General features: G+C 43.5%; 1 protein-coding gene across 15 annotated transcripts in view; it reads right to left on the bottom strand.

Moving 5' to 3' along the window:
- The window catches only part of BIN1 (bridging integrator 1), a 97,938-nt gene that overhangs the window by 47,387 nt on the left and 33,714 nt on the right, over positions 1-16,837 (bottom strand). For all 15 annotated transcript variants that reach the window (XM_061461260.1, XM_061461508.1, XM_061461166.1 and 12 more), the window contains exon 2: positions 3,846-3,926. In XM_061461260.1, the coding sequence (XP_061317244.1) occupies positions 3,846-3,926 (81 nt within the window). The remainder of the gene's footprint in view (positions 1-3,845; positions 3,927-16,837) is intronic.

Raw genomic sequence — 16,837 nt, 5'->3', positions numbered from 1 at the left:
CAGGTAAGGGAGTTTGCTTGTGCCTAATGCAGGAAGTAAGAAAATCTTCGAGGAAAGCAGTGCTGTGTGCCTAGAATTGATCCATGGTAGAAATCACAGACTGGAACTGACAAGAAATGTCAGAAAACAACAGAAAACAGCAACTGCTTTCTCTCTGTGCATGCAGCACCTGCTTTCTTTGAGCAGACTCTAACAAGGTCTCAAGTACAGCCACAATTCTGCATAACCACCTCTCACAGTGCAGTTAGATTCACTCAAATACTGTATAGTAGGACAGCTTTCAACACCCTTGATTACACATTTAAGTGATGCTTCCTAAACTCAAAGGTAAAAAGTAGAAAAGAAAGTTGAATCGGAATCTGCATAATTAATCCACTTCCTAGTTCTTGTAGAGTTTGAGTGTGCAGAAGGAAGTTACAGAGGTATGGTTGAGTGTAAAGATCTAATAGCACAGAAACTTTTAAACTGCAAGAACATAAAGAAGAAATTGAGTGTGTGTGTGTGTTTGTATCAAAGTAACAAAACTCCACAAAAAGAAAGTAAAAATAGGACAAAAAAAGGAAGATCAGTGCTGATTCCAAATCCCAGATTAAGTTCTCATTCCTGCACTAATAAACTGACTTAAAACTTTCACACAGGAACAATCATACTGTGTCTTGATGTAAAAATGACCACAATAAGTTAATTAAACACACGAGTGTCATCTTGTTTGAGCAGATATTGCTATGCTTGCAAACACAGTGTAATTCAACCCTGTGAGCCTATAATACAACCAGGTATCATTTTCCTCCCAGTCTTCAAAAGAAATGCTTTCATCCTAATATTAGACTGCAACCCCTTCTTTACACAACCTCCCTGGTTTTGTAGTCCTTTGTAGAAGGATTTTTATTATCAGGAGGGCTGTTTTACACCTGAGAGGGGCAGAAACAGGTAAGCCTCCAGTCAGCACAATGTCAGAGTTATCAAGACACAAAGTGTGAACAACTGGTGAGAAGTTCCCATCCTGGAGTACCAGGCAAACTATTAAACTTGTTTTGCTATATAGGGCTGCAACGAAACTGCTGGGGTAAGGGTTCTTGTCTATAAAGAAAGTCACTCTCTGAGCTACTGACTGTAACTGTCCATGGCCAAACCTACATTGCAAGAGCAAAGATAAAGTTCACACTACCTGCCCTGTAGGCTGAGGCTGTGCTGAACACTGTGGGGGAGAGGCAGAGATGGGTCCAGCCCATGCCAGCAGCAGCTTGCGTCTCATGCATCTCATGTGAAACACTGTAAACCAAGCCAGAACTTCCACACATAAGTGTGACAGCTCATGAATGGTATCAGAACCCAGCTGCTCTGTCAGGCTGAAACTCAACACAGTGCCAGGTGTAAGGGCTGCCACCACTCTCCCACTCCCTGTCTCTCCAGTGAATACTTCAAATGCAGGGGAAGAGAAGCCCAAGCCTAACACACCTCATGCAAGGGGCTGCGTTGCAGCTGTGCTCCCAGGTCTGTAAGGACAACTTCCAGGAACAGTTTTTGTGCAGATGCCTGAACACAAGTGACACTGGGAAAGGGAAGGAGGGGAGAAGCCTCCACATGAACTTTTTGGGAGGTTAATTGTGAAAGAGAATCTGTCATGAGGGAGTAATATGGGGCCCAGTTGTGTTGTTTGTCAAGACTTCAAGAGACACGGGTGAGCCCTATAGCCCTGCAGAAGCATGGTTATGTCCAGCTCATTTGCCACACAAGAAATTCACCTGTCTGAGCTAAAAACCTCCTACCATTCAGAGCCATCAGAGTGGGGCTCTTACATGAACCTGAATGGATAGAGGTGGGAAGCACAATGCTTTCCCTTACGTCAACTCAACCACCATGGAGGAGAACCACACAGTGTCTTGTTTGAAAACAAGTAAGTGATTTTTAGACCTACTCTCCATTCATTGACAGCCCACACATGGAAATATGTATTGAAGTGGTCCCAATATAGCCATTAGTCAGAGAAGCCTCTAATCAGGACTGAACAAGGCCACTGCCTGGTCTCACCCTAGACAGTTCCACAGGAGAGCTGCTCTGTCTGAAGGCTGCAGCAACAGATTAGCTTTCCTCCAGGCTTCCATTTCCCACAGGAGCAGACTTTACAAGGAAAGGCCATAGAAATTTCATACATAGCTATACTACACACACACAAAACCAAAAACAAGTGTGTATATATTGGCATATAGCTGATTCCCCCCCCCCCCAGTCTGCTTGTCATCATAACAAATCCTCAGTCCTGGATATCCTAATGATCCAGCTATCTCACATTTATGATTTGCCCTGTAGAACAGGTATTGTTCACATTAATTTTAGGAACAGGGAAACTGAGGGTGAGAGCAAAACCAACAGACCCCAAGCAGCAAATGCAGAGCAGCCTCCAGCTCCTTTGATAAATTATATGGAGAATATAGTTCATGGCCTGCCCCTGCAAGATGAGAGAAGAAATTAAGCTGCAAGGGGTAAAGAGGTAAAGCTTCTTTTGCAGGCTTGTTGGTGCACCACTAGAATTCACAGCTTTGGAAACTGAAAAGCTATCCCAGACAGCCAGATCAAGAAGTTTGGATTTTTAGCTTTTCAGTGTTTCTCCCTTAAAAAGGTCATTTCCCTATTGTCAACACTTAAAAATTATACAGAAAAGTCACACCTAGTAATGTCATGTCATCAGAAACAAGCCAAACTGTATTCCTCTGTGTACAAGACAGTATCACTGGTGGACGTGCTATAGAGATGTTGCGTGAACTTCTGGAGGAACAGCTATTACTGCTGCCAAGAGAATGAGCACTAGTCTCCAGGAATCTGCAGTCAGCTCTGGTTAGACATAAGTCAGACTGAAAGATTTTCATTATATTCAGCTGTGGCAAATCCCTTCTCAGCTGGTTTTGTGACACATAACCACATCTGCTGAGTCTTAACTGACATGATACAGCTGCTGCTAACAGCTCAGAAAGAAGTCCTAAATATGCAAAGGGGCAAAAAGGAGCCAAAAGATTTCTTCAGCACTAACAGGGCTTTGGTGTGGCACACATTTCCTGCCATAAAACAGAAGCAACACTTCCCCTAACACAAAGCACGAAGGTGCAAATCCCTTGAGGTAACTGATGTTCCCCCCTCTCTGGGGGGCTGAAAGCTCCAGATTAAAAATAAACAACTAAAAACCAACAAAACACACACAGTTCAAGATACAAACCTACTGCTGGTTCAATAGGAGGGTGGGGGGAAATTGCTACACTGTTAAAGTATTTTTGTATGCTAAATACAGGGTCGAAGCAGACATGCCAAAGAATAATGACTCAGGCCTGACAGTGATTGTGCAAGGATGGTGGGGAAGTCAGATTTAGATCTTAGCCATGGAAGGGTGTCCCTTTTCACCATTTGCTTACTTTGCCTCTTTTGCCCTCCACTGCAGGTAGGAAACCAAAACTGCCTTGTTCCATTTTAATTTTTATTTTTAATCTCTTTCCCATCCTATCCATCCTTCAGAGACACGGTGTTGCTCTTATATCTCACTTTCAGCCCAGCAGGAAAAATTACATTACAAAGCATCTGCTAACTGAAGGAAGTGCTCTGGGTGAGCTATTTCTTTTCCTAAACTTGAGTCTAGAGCAAGCATTATTTTACAGCATACAGTATCACTGACTCCATGACAGGGACACTGGAAGACACAGCATAACTTCTCATAAGTGAACAACTATGAGTTGTGGGTCACTTCAACAGGCCTAAGGCATCATTTAATTTAATGGGCTTTAATTGCATATTGCAGCAGATGACTGGAAGATAATACTGAAGCCCAGGGTGTAATTACATATAGCTAATTATCTTACCAGCTGTTTATTGAAGTTCTGCACGCACTGTTCAAACTGCTCATCTTTTGTTTCATCTGCTTTCCCAAGCTTCTGAAGGACCTGCAGAAGAGAGGAGAAAGGAGACTTCAAACATAGATCTAGCAAAGCCGAGATTAAAAAAAACACCTTGGCAAGCTTTTGCTCACCAGACTTGAAGAAGTTATAAAGTATCCCTTATTCCACACTCAGAATTTCTGAAATATTTCTCCACACAGTCATAGCTGGGAAAATGACTTACAGGAGAATAAGGATGAACTCAGATCTCTTCTTCTTTGCTGCACAAAAGAGTATGACCGATGTTTGTCCTTCACTAGTCTAATGCTTTTTGCAGGCAAGGCAATAGCAACCCAAGTTGTTCATCTCCTGGACCAGCAAGAAACAAACCATATCACTATGCCCTTTGTTGTGTGGTTACACTTATCCTGATTTAACACTAGTTTCTGGTCCAGATAGGGTGGGGTTTTTTGCTCCCAGAACAGCTGGACTGTCCTCAAAACCAGAAAGCCAGACAGAGACCTCCTTAGATAAAGAAGGTGGCTGGAGCAGTACAAGCCCAACCTTCTTTTCACCTTTTCTCACTGTGCACATGCTTGACAGGAGCTGGCTGTTGAGAGCAACGAAGGACCTTACACCATGAATCTACGTGACAGAGTCCAAGTGTCATGTTTGAGAGTGTCAGCAACCAGTCCTGTTTCTCTCACCACCTCCCTGCACAGCACAGCTCCCCAAAGACTGCAATGAAGTCCTTATCAGACTACTTCCCTTATCATCCTCCTCTCCTAATGACCTCTTCATGCAGTTAAGTGGATTGCTCCCAGGCTTTGAACAAAGAAGCATCTCATTTTCTGGGAAGCAAAATTAAATGTGTCCCATCACCAGAAGGCTGGCCAAACTGCAGCTGTGGAGGGGGGCTGCAGTTATTTGTCAAGTCCCAGGCAACTCCAGCAGCAGGAAGACAAGGATGTAAACTACAGCTGGTTAAGCTCAATTACAACATCTTTGTTATTCAAAAATAAAACCTGACTACACCAAAGAAAAAAAAATAATTGGAACTATTACATATATTGGAACTAAGCCAATTATTTAGTCCAACTGCCAATACATCCACTGGTCCACTTTCACCTTTTTACACTGCCAAGGTGGAGAACATTTGTATTATGTCTGTTTGGCTAACCTCGGTTCTCTTCTCCACTATTAAGCACAGATATCCCCAGCTCACCCATGACCACCATAACTGACTCTAGTGCTAGGCACTATAAATCAGTACAGTCATTCAGCACCCAACTCACAAGTCCCCTTATTTAGGCTGGGATTTAATGTCTAGGAGGAAACCACTGTTTTTCATTCTCCTTCTGGTCAACAGTCTCTCTTCACCTCCAGGAATCACTAAGGTATTCAAAATGTTAGTAAAAGGAGGGAAAAGGACACATGCAGATGCAGACTGCACTCTGCCAGCAAGGGCTGTACCAAAAACCTCCAGTTAGAAGCACAAATTCCTACAGCTCAAGTGACAGCAACAAATACTGCAGCTACAGGCACCTAACTTGGTTGTCTATGCAGCAGGGCATAGACAGCATAAATATTCCCTTCTTCCTCTCAAACCCTTGGCACGTAAGAGCTTGTTGGAGAGCAGAAGAAGCAACACTGTTTGGACAGGCAGAGTCCTGTACACCAGCCACTGGTACCTCCTTTGCTCCTCTGCTCCAGTGAAGGGGAATGCATGCCACAGCAACAGTGCTGTTGAGGCTGCACATCGCATGCCAGCGGGAGAGAAGCATTCAGTATGGCCTCATCTTTCTCGTCCGATGGTGAACCTCTTCCAGAAAGGACACTGCTAAAAGGCCCTGTATTCAGCTGTATTCCCGTAAGCTACCAGATCTATTGAGCATGGGTTTCCCACCTGCTGGGTGACTTCCTAGATGTCCAAAGAGCCATCACTGATAACAATAAAGTATGCAAGCTGCAAATTCCAAAGCAGAGATATGTTCCCAGTGTGCAAATCAACAGAATTATTAGGGATATAAAGGAGCTTTCTATGGGGCAATGCATGTCTGTCTAGCCAAGAGACTGATGCTTTCAGGCCTGGAGGGGAGGGAAGGAGACCATTTAACGGTGAGTAATCCGAAGTATGTCGCTGAGGTCAAAGGTTCAGAACAGCCCCAGTGCTTCCTGGTATAAAACACTGAACAGCACCCACAAGCTATTCATTGTGGCAGCCACATGCCTGCTTTCCACATGTCCAAGATATCTGCAGTTCCACTGCGCCTTGGAGGGGCACACACACTGAGTCTGGGGTCACCCAGCCAGCTGGGAAGATCTTGTTCCACTATGCCGAGGCACTACAACACAGCGGAGAGACAACAGCCCTAGGCTGCAGCAGGGCAGAGGTCATCTCATACCGTTCTCCCTCAAAACCAGATCTGCCCCATGCAAACAGCCCAGGGGTCAAACCCCAAGTCATTTGAGTAGCATAAAACAATGGCTCCACAAGACTGGCCCTCAAGCCTGCCCTCAGCTCTCCCATCAAAGACCCATCAGGCAAACTGTACTACCAAATCCCTCTGGACCCCCCTAACCCAGCCAGGGTTGGAGCAGCTGGCCCTGGGTGTGCTGCTGACTATGGACATGTCTGTGCTCACTGCTAATAACCGGTGAGCTCACAGGACAACTCCCCTCCCCAGGCTGGTACGTGCCGTCATAGGTCAGGCTATTCCGGGTGAGTCAAGGCTGCTCCCTCCCTCCCCTGTGACAGCCTTTAATCCTCCAACTCACTGCAAAGCCAGATCAAGTTCAGATGGAAACTTCAGGCTCTTTGATAGCTATTAATGGAGCAGATTTACCAGGGTAGGAGTCAGGAACCAGCCACAGCTCCCAAATCCAGGGCGGATCAAAGATGGTGTGACCTGTCAGCTGCTGTCTGGATGCAAACCACACCAGGCACCAGACATGGATCTGGCATTTAAAAGATTAAGAAGCAACCATGGCTATGCTCCTTGGTCTGCCCTTGACCTGAGAAGTCCTGGCCCTGCATAAGGACAGCAACCATTTCAAGATGGTGCAAGCTAGGATGAAGGAGAGAATACTTTGCATGACTCCCACAAAACATCCTGTGGGATGCACTGCTGTGGGTTCCAGTCTTGGTTCACTACAGATTCATTATGACAGGATGGGGTTATCACCCCAACCAATGTTTTTGGCCTCAGTCACTGGACACCATTTTCCAGTGTTGCTCATAAACCAGATCACTTCCAACAGTCCACTGGATCTGCAGGTGCTCCTTATTTCTCATAAACTAGAGCCACAGGCAACTGATCAGCTACTGCAGCATCTCCAAGCAGAGCCAAATTCCACCCATGGAGCCTCAGTTTTCCCTGCATTTGAATAAAAGCAAGAAGGAATAAAGAGACTGAAGTTTTAAAGGCACTTTAAAGATCCTAGGAGGCAAGATGTAGTAAATTATCACATTCTTTCTCATATCACTGATGTATCTGTAATCTGGTGTGGCAGGCAGAACTATTTGCAGTAAGCTTTTAACTACCGTACTTGGAGAACTGAGATAACAGAAGTGACAAAGAAATCTGGAAATCTTCTGTATGAAGATCTGGCATTCTGCTAGCAACCGTCAGAGAAGTAAAGACATGCAATAGCCTGTAATACCAGCAACTTTTCCTAGTAGTATGGAAAGTTTGCTTAGCGAAATCGAAGCTGCATTTTTTTTCTCAAAGACAAGACCATAATATTCACAGGATGACTGAGCATTACTTAAATACCACAGCTTCATAGGACTCAAAAGGGAGCATCTTATCTGGCTGCAGTTTGCCTGCATCTGGAAGAATTTTATCTGGCTCTTTTTTCCAGGTGTACAGGACGAAGCATTCCTGAAGGGCAAACCCCTCCACTGCTTAACACAGGATCTCTGGTGCTCTGCTTTAAACAGTAGGAATGAAGGAAACCGAGATCTGGATATCAGCCTTGTGACCACCAAACACTCTGGTGCAGAGCAGCAGTCACCATGAAGGACACTTGCTAGCTATGCAGCAGCAGCTAGTACCAAGAAGCATTATCAGACTAAGTAGAATGCAGCTCTGCTTTGCTTTAAAAAGCAACTGTAACAGATTCACTTTTATACTTTCTAACAGAGAAATATACATCAGCTGCTTAATGCATCCACAGTTCTTATGCAGCACTTTCCTTTGTGCTCTTTGAAAATGTCAGTGCCACAACAGAAGCCCTGAAAAACCCAAATATTCTCTCTCAGCACACCCCAAGTGTGACCCATTATGTGAACCATTATGCGAAACAATAACCTAATAAAACACTGCTTTTCATGGCATATGGGTCACCCACGCCAAAGACCAGTTTAGAGAATGCAAGTGATGAGTAGGAAGGCAAAAATAAATGTAGTTTGAGGATCCCAAACAGAACAAAGTCTGCATCTGAAATATCTGAATTTAGGGTGGTCTAGCTCCAGTGAAGAAGCAGGCATTAAGCCCACAGCCAAAGAGCCTGCAGCCCTACAGGTTCACACTCTCCACTGTATCAGAGAAGGGGTTGCAGTTACATCTTTACCGATACAGGCCCAACGCTTCTAAATCATTCTATCCCCTGACATCTCCACCCCTCATAAATGACACCTCTGACTTTTGCTGTATCTGCCAACTCCAGTGCATAATCTCCAACTACCAACTGGGCACAGAGCCAGTAAGTGCTGCGACTAATTTTGAACTGCAACAAATTGGCATGTGCCAATGGGTCAGTTAGCAACAGAACAAATAAACCTTTAATCTCAGGCGGCTGCCTGTTCTTCCATGAAAGACATTGTACTTGGAAGAGGGGGAGAAGAAAATAGTGTCCAAGTCAGACAGAAAGCATAAAGCCACGTAACTTAAGGTACAAACAAAGGGAGTTCCATAAGCTTTTTTAAGCCCTGTTACTTCTCTGACCAAATTAAATGTGATTTGCTCAGTGAAGTAGATTTGTGCTCATGAAATAATTTGGGTCATGCACTCAGAATCAGGAAGAAAAGCAAGAGCAGCAGTGGGAGTCCTGCTCCCTTTCCACCCTCCCTGGGAGCAGGGCACGTCCTCCTGCCCTCCATGCCTGCCTCTAGGCTGGCTTTGGGTACAGGCTGGCTTTTTCCTTGTGCAAGCCTGGCACAATTAAGTCTTTCTTTGAAACAATTGGACATAGAAGGATGGGGGTGGAGAGGAAAAAACTCCAAACATATTAACACTTCATTTTAAATTGAGAAAGTTATTCCCATGGCTGAGCAATCAGCAAGACCCTCAGATCACTGGAAGATGCGAAAGGGCAATGCCACTCTTGGTGCAGACAGAGGCAGGCTTGTTTGCTTCTTACTTGCTAACAAGGTTCAATAGGTCCTGCAAAGACAGGATGTTGCTTCTGTCACCGGGCTGAGTTGGGAAATCAGGGTTCAATGCAGCATCTTGTTAGGGACTTTCTGAATGACCTGGAAAAGACATATCCAATGTCCCATCCACCCAGCTGTAAAGAGGAGAGTTTGTTCAGCATGTCACAGAGTGACCAGATTTATCCCTGGCACCTCCAGCTGGCAAATGGGAAAGAGATGTACAGAGAGATAACCAGTCTGAGTGCTTAGCTCAAGACACACTGAGATTGATTTTTACTGATGTCCCTCTAATTAAAATATGTAAGAACTTGCAAGCTTAGCCATATTCTAAAACCCAACCTAACTAGGGAAAAAAACAAACAAATAAAAAAAACAACTAAAATATAACTTTCTGGTCACATTGTGATGTTGGAAGTCTCAGAACATTCCCCAAAAATATGCTAACAGTGAAGAATTTAAATCATTAGAATAGATTGCATGGAGATTCTTTGCTAATGAAAGACTTCAAGACAAGCACCTCAAGTGTGATCTAAACCTTACTGATCCCACCCCACATAGGGGATGGGCCATGTAAGGCCCTTCCAAAGCTAGTCTTTCTGGATCCTGAAGATGACAGCAACAGAACGTCACTTTTTCTCCAAACAAAGATCCCCTGCAAAAGGACCTCACTTCTTCCTCAATATCACAGTGGGAAGTGTAACACACATCTAAGCATGACTAGATAATAATGGCATGCATAGCCTGTTGTCAAAGACACTCAGGTAACTGCTGCCTTCCCTAAACAGCGCTATATTGCAACATTTCTGTAAGAGCAAGAGTCATATGCATTGCCTTGAAGGCTCAACTCAAATATCTGCCTCTGACAGCTACTAAAGAGCTGTCTCACTGTGTCCTGCACCTTCAAGACACACTTCTCAAGTTTAATGTGACTCAGTGTGGTCACACTGGGTTGACTTACAAGGCTCATTCTTCTTCACTGTAGTCAAGTGAGGGGGGGAAAGAAGCTCCACTTTCTCATTCTGAATTATTTCCTGGAGAAACTTGCTTCCCCAGAAGGGGGTTCAAAGAGTTCACAGCAACAAACATTTCACCAGGCTGAAGGCAGCATTTTAAGAATATATCCTTTTCACATCATGCCTGGTGTAAGACAAAATGTAGAAATAAGCACAGCCAGTGGAGGACTCCTTTCAAATCTGGAGGCTTGGAATGATGGTCATCTTATCTTTAAGGCCAAGTCATAAGTAATGAGCAATATCCCAAAGAAAGGGGTACACAGAGGACCTGTCCCACTTTTGCAGCTGCACGTTGCATCATGCTCATCTAAGAATGCCTGCTTTATTTCAGCATTTTACATTCAATACACTGCTGAAGACTCCCCTTTTTCTAGGACGCATTTTTCTACACCTCAGTTGCCATCCTCATTCCAAACTCAGAGGTCTTCCCTGAAGCAACTACAGAGTACAAGCCTATAGTGATGGACCTATGGGGGACAAGCTTATTCCTAACCACACCATGCGCTTCAACCAAAACTTCAAACAAATCAAAGTAACTGTGCCCAGTTTCTCCCCATAGGGCAAGGCAGATAGTATCCACCATGAATGCAAAGACTCAGCTAGCTGCTGCATTGAAACACCTCAAAAACAAAAACATGTAGAAATATGTTAACCAAGGGAGGATATCACTTTTGCATTCGCATTGTTTATTCTGCAGAGGTACTTTATATTGCTTCATGGTATCCACTATGAAGACTAGTTAAAGTGAGCTTATGAAATCTTTTGCTCTCAAGATGCTTCCTCTTGTGCTTGGGTCCCTTCGAGGAGTTATAGGCTATCAAGCAAGGGAGTCACATTACTCATATTACTGGTTATCAAACATTTCCTCATTACACATAGTACATCATTATCAAGTGTCCTAAGACAATACAGAAACACAATGAGAAGAACTGGGCCTAACTCTCAGACTTGGTCAGCCAGCAAAGGGAAAGAAAAGGCTCTGGGTGCTTTCATTTTCCACATTGGTTGGTCTCCTGTGTCCACCCCACAGCCTAAAGACAAGGAATGGTTTTGTGACACGAGACGGGGGCAGCAGAATTGCAAGGAGTGCCCAGGGTCCAGAGGATCACCTTCCTCCCACACTACTTCCATAAGCCTATCAGATCTCGGGCTGTTCCTGCACCTGGAGCTCAAGAAGCTGGCTCCCATGCTGTTGTTGAAGAACGGCTGTCTTGTTTTGCAGAATCACTATGCCCATGGGAAAGCCCTTTGCCTAGGATAAAAAGCCCTCTTGGACATGGGGCCAGAATCCCAGGTAGTCTTCTGCACTAGAAAAAAGGCCAGGATGATTTTCATTACCCTGGTTACATCTTCCTCTATTTCTATTGCTCTCAGTATCTGCAGTAATACCTGCTGACCCCACACTGTATCTCAGCAAGACCAATATCTGACGACCAGCACAACAACTTTTTGTTTCTGGAGCAGAATCCGCAGCAGGTACTCCTCAGACCATTCCTACCCTAGTGACAGTACTCAGTTCTTTCTGGGGAGGTGGGACTAAGAACTTTGCTTTCAATTTCCATCCTTAGGTGGATCACTTTTCTAAATTGCGCTTTGACATTTTCCTGCCTTAATGTCACTCACTCTGGGAAACCTTCATTACCAAGATCTGTTCACACTGTCTTTAACTGTAGTACATTGTCAACAAGTAAACTAAAGGAAGAACATAAGGAAAGACATGGAGCAGAACAAAAGAAGAGGCTAGAAGCTCCATACATTAGCAAATACAATGTATTAGAAAATACAATCCAGAGATCTGTATTAACTCACTCATGCATATACTATCAAATGAGCTCAGTCTATACGCAGACTGTAACAGCTGCACTGAAGTCTTGTCAGCATTTATTAACATGGATGAACCCATGAAAGGTTATGCAAACTGTTATAGAAGGCAAAGTCATAATATTCCAGCATGTTATACAAAATAATACCAACAACATCCAAAGTGTTTTTATTTTATACAGCCAGCCTTCATGAACTTATCCTGCCAGGCTTCAAAGACAAATCCTCCAAAAGAAGGCAGAACCAGGCAAATACTCATCATATAGAAAAAAAGCAATCATATCTTGAAAACAGTGAATTAAAAACCCACCGACAACACTGCAATCTCCCATCTCCAAGTGTCTTCATTTTTTATTTCCTCCTGTCTTCACATGTAACTCTGGAGTACTTCTTACAGGAAGCATGGGAGCCCACCCGCCTACAGGTCTAAGCACTAGGAAACAACTGTTCAAGGCTTGTGCGTTTAAAAATGAAACCAAGACATGGCTGCAACTTGCATTTTAGCAAAACAAACTAGGGGGTTTGTCAGGAATGAGGGTGGTTCTGAAACAGCTGTTTGCTGACTGATTTTCATGATCCTCTTCTCTCCTAGGTGTAGGCTTGAATATTCCATTGCTTCTTCAATCTATCACACTACCTGGAGTCCTCCATGAGCAACAACCTAATAGGGTCCATCTCAACTTTCTCCAACATAGAATCATAGAATAGTTAGGGTTGGAAAGGACCTTAAGATCATCTAATTCCAACCCCCCTGCTGTGGGCAAGGACACCTCACACTAAACCATGTCATCCAAGGCTTTGTCCAACCTGGCCTTGAACGCTGCCAGGGATGGAGCATTCACAACTTCCTTGGGCAACCCGTTCCAGTGCCTCACCACCCTTCTTCCTTATATCTAACCTAAATTTCCTGGTTAAGTTTGAACCCATCACCCCTTGCCCTATCATTACCAGTCTCTAATGAAGAATCCCTCTCCAGCATCCTTCAGATACTGGAAGGCTGCTATGAGGTCTCCACACAGCCTTCCCTTCTCCAGGCTGAACAGCCCCAACTTTCTCAGCCTATCTTCATATGGGAAGTGCTCCAGTCCCCTGATCATCCTCGTGGCCCTCCTCTGGACTTGTTCCAACAGTTCCATGTCCTTTTTATGTTGAGGACACCAGAACTGCAAACAATACTCCAGGTGAGGTCTCTTCATCTTTACAGCAGGAGTATCTCTCAGGCTACTACAAGTGAGTCCTATTCATCCTCCCATTTCTGACCATACAAGTACCTCATATCCAATGCTATTTAGCAAGCATTAGACAAGTAGGCAGAACATCAAGGTTAAACCTGTCACCTACCCATCCTGCCTCCAGTGGCCAGCTACTCCCTACAACACCCCTGCAGCTTCCTGCTGCAACTTTATGAACGGTTCTGCATTATACATTAGAAGCATTTAATTTGTGAAAACATGCACAATGCAGCAACTTCTGAAATATGCCTTTATTCCAATAAATATGGGTTAAAGAAACAGTGTAGTGTTTGGTGTTTTAGGAGTAATATTTTTTTGCTTTAATGCAGAAAGGTCATTTACTGATATAATTCTCTTCAGTACTTTCTCCAAATTCCCAGCATATAATCAGGAACTAATAGACAAGTTTATTCTATACCTCTTGTACAGGATTCACAGCCCTGTGGCATCCAGATAGTTTAATAATGCAGTACACATACCCAGGCAATACAGAGATGCTTTTAAAAATATTCATAGTCCTTTATTTCAAAGGCTCACTGCTACTTCCCACATAACTGGTCTACAATACCTAAACCTCAGCAAGTCTGATGGGTTGATTCTTGGCTTTCCACAAAACAGCAGTGGGACTTGCTCTGCAAATCAGAGTTCTGAAACCAAAAGGCACAGGAAGTACTATGCAACTAATCTGTGCTAATTTCAGCCTCATACACACTCATTAAAGAAAGGGATAAAAATGACATTCAAGTGTACACAAAACCCAGGGGCTCAGTCAGATTTTTTGTGGCATCAGCTTTGGCAGAAAGCCTATAAATAACAAGATCTTTGAAGAAACAGGCAAGCTCTATATGCATTCCCTTGCTTTTACTTCAAAACCAGCATTTTCAGTGAAAAAATTTGTTCATAGAACTTTTGATTAGATCTGAGCCAGGTTTCAAGAGAAAAAAAACAAAAAAAAAAAAATCAAGCTAACTGAAAAACAATACAAAACCAAAACACCAAAATCGGAACTTCCGAATATTCATGGGTTAAAACTAACACCACAATTTATTGTTCCACTTAACCTCGCAAGCTAAACTAAGTGACTTGAATTTAAACTGCATGGAATTAACTGTTACAAGTGCGCATACTGGGTCTCAGGAACTGAAACTCATCTGAGACAGAGAGACTTTCTCCCTCACTTTCAGATAGTTCTGCGGCAAACTGGTCATCTGGTCTCTGCACAGAAATAACTGCTAAGAGAACACAGGAGGTTTACCTCCTCGTTTGCTTTCTGAACAGTCTGTGTTCAGAATTGCACAAAGTAATACAGAAAAAGGAAAGAAAAGAGTCACAAATAGAACTCCGTGACAGTAGTCCAGTATTCTTTATTTTTTTTATAATAAGTCCTAGGAAAAGTCAAAAATATGATTTCAAGTACTGTTGCAACTGGCAATGTGGAAACCTTCTTTAATGAGAGACCCTTCAGTAACACCCTCTCAGTGGTCAACAGAGAAAAGACATTTTTGAACGAGTCAGCAGGTTTTTTAAGCCATATAAGCAGTCCCCAAATTTTCTTCAGAGTTTAAGAACAGGTTGCCAAGCATAAACCCTCTCTTTCCAACAACTATTGTGAATACGTCTACATGAGGTAGGCTTGCTCTATTAGCTACCAGCAAGATGGACATTAAACCTGGAGATCTTCAGAGGCGAGATACTATGGGAAGACTAAGCCAAGACCACCTGGTTGGCATGGCAGGAAATGCTTCCACCAGATCCAGAATGTTCCACTCTCTTCTCCCAAAAGCACAAATCAAAGGTGACATGTATAAGAACACCTGACATACCTGTATCAGGCACACTACCAATGACACACTGCTTGATATCACCATTTGAGGAGAACAGGGCTCTTCCACACTTCACCATCCTGCCTATATGAGGCACAGTTTTACTGGCCACGTGAAAGCAGACGCTATACCCATGTTACTAGTGACATACAGTCTTTTCAAGTGTCTTTTTCTTTTCTTATGTGGCAGAAGATGTAGAGGCCAGAAAAGAGACCCCAGCTCAGAGGACATTACCACAGGGCAGAAAGGGTGCTGTGCATGCTTACACCAGCAACAGGGATTGCTGAGCATTCGTATCAGTGTTTGGCATATGAAGCCAGAGAATGGAAAAGGCACCTCAGGGTGCTTTTCTTTATTTCAAAAAGGCAGGGGGAGGAAGAAGAGAGAGGGCTCCTTCATCTGCTAAAGCAATAGGATTGCTTGCTAAAGCCTTAAACAGGATACAGGGTGCCGAAATTCAAAGAAAATAGTTTTTTATGCTTATCCTGTCCTCTCAAACTTTCACATCAAGATCTTCCAGCCAAGCAAAGCATCAAGTGCTGCTAATTAGCAACTCAGTCACTTCTGTCCTTCATGCAGTTTTGAGTCCTCAGATAACCAGATCTGATTCAAGCTCAGCAGCTTTTATTTTTGACAGCAGTCTTAGAGCTCAATTACCAACTTTGGACAAGATGGCTCTCTGCTCAGCTCCAGGCTGGAAGGGTGTTGACAGATGCTGAATATATTACAAACAAGTGGACATGAACTATCACTCCCAAAGGAGAAGGAAAAGGCACACTGGGAAGGCTTTGTCATTACAGATTAATTGGAGGGGGGGTCTGTTAAAAGATCTTTAGGCTGCTGTCATTCCTGTTATGCACCATATATTCATGAGCATTAAAAACAGGTCCATGAAAAAATACAGGGGTGATCATTTAAAACTGCTGCAAAAGATTTCAAAGAGAGCATTAGGGAGGTACAAACATACTGTTAAATAGCCCAAACATCTATTTCATCTAATGGGGGGGCAGAGGAGGAATAAAGTTTCCCATTCCATTTTATACCAAGAAAGGAGGCACTAATCTACCATCAATATCATTATAGATGTCACACAGAATATGTAGGGATTTTGGTACTAGCCCATACATAACTAGTGAAATAAGATTCATCTGACTAGCTGAGTTCTGCACCTTTCATTCACAGGAGTGCTGATGTACCAACTCCACCCTCTCACTCACATCTGTACAACATGCACCAGAAAACCCCAAATCCCAGCAATCAGATTGCTGGTTACAGCACCAGCGCAGCTGCAAGCTGAGTCCACTTTGCATCATCACTCATTGTATGCAACCTGAAGCCAAGAGGCCTTTCTTGTGGATTTGATTACAGTGGGATCCCAACCCTGGGGTTTACCCTTCAGAATTGCTGCAGTACTAATGCAGTATCGCACTAACAAGAATGAAACTGGACCATGTGTCCAGCTTAGCAAAGGACAGAAGGGTCGCAAGCCACATGGAACTGAAAATCCCCAAGTCTCCTGCAGACAAAAGATGCAGCTCACTAAACAAATATCAAGTGACAGTGTAAAATACTGATAGCACTGCTTATGTAATCATAGTTTTGCAAACTTTAAAGAGTAGGGAATGAGGGAAATGGAAACAGAGAGGAAAAAGAATCATAAAAGAAAACCCTTTCCAACAAATCTTTCCCCACCCATCACAGGTAGCCAATT

The sequence above is a fragment of the Pezoporus flaviventris genome, unplaced genomic scaffold (genome assembly GCF_033815535.1).
Source record: "Pezoporus flaviventris isolate CSIRO_AGI_PZ_B2104156 unplaced genomic scaffold, CSIRO_AGI_Pfla_v1 ptg000001l, whole genome shotgun sequence".
Lineage (NCBI taxonomy): Eukaryota > Metazoa > Chordata > Aves > Psittaciformes > Psittacidae > Pezoporus > Pezoporus flaviventris.
This window is presented reverse-complemented; position numbering and strand designations above follow the sequence as displayed.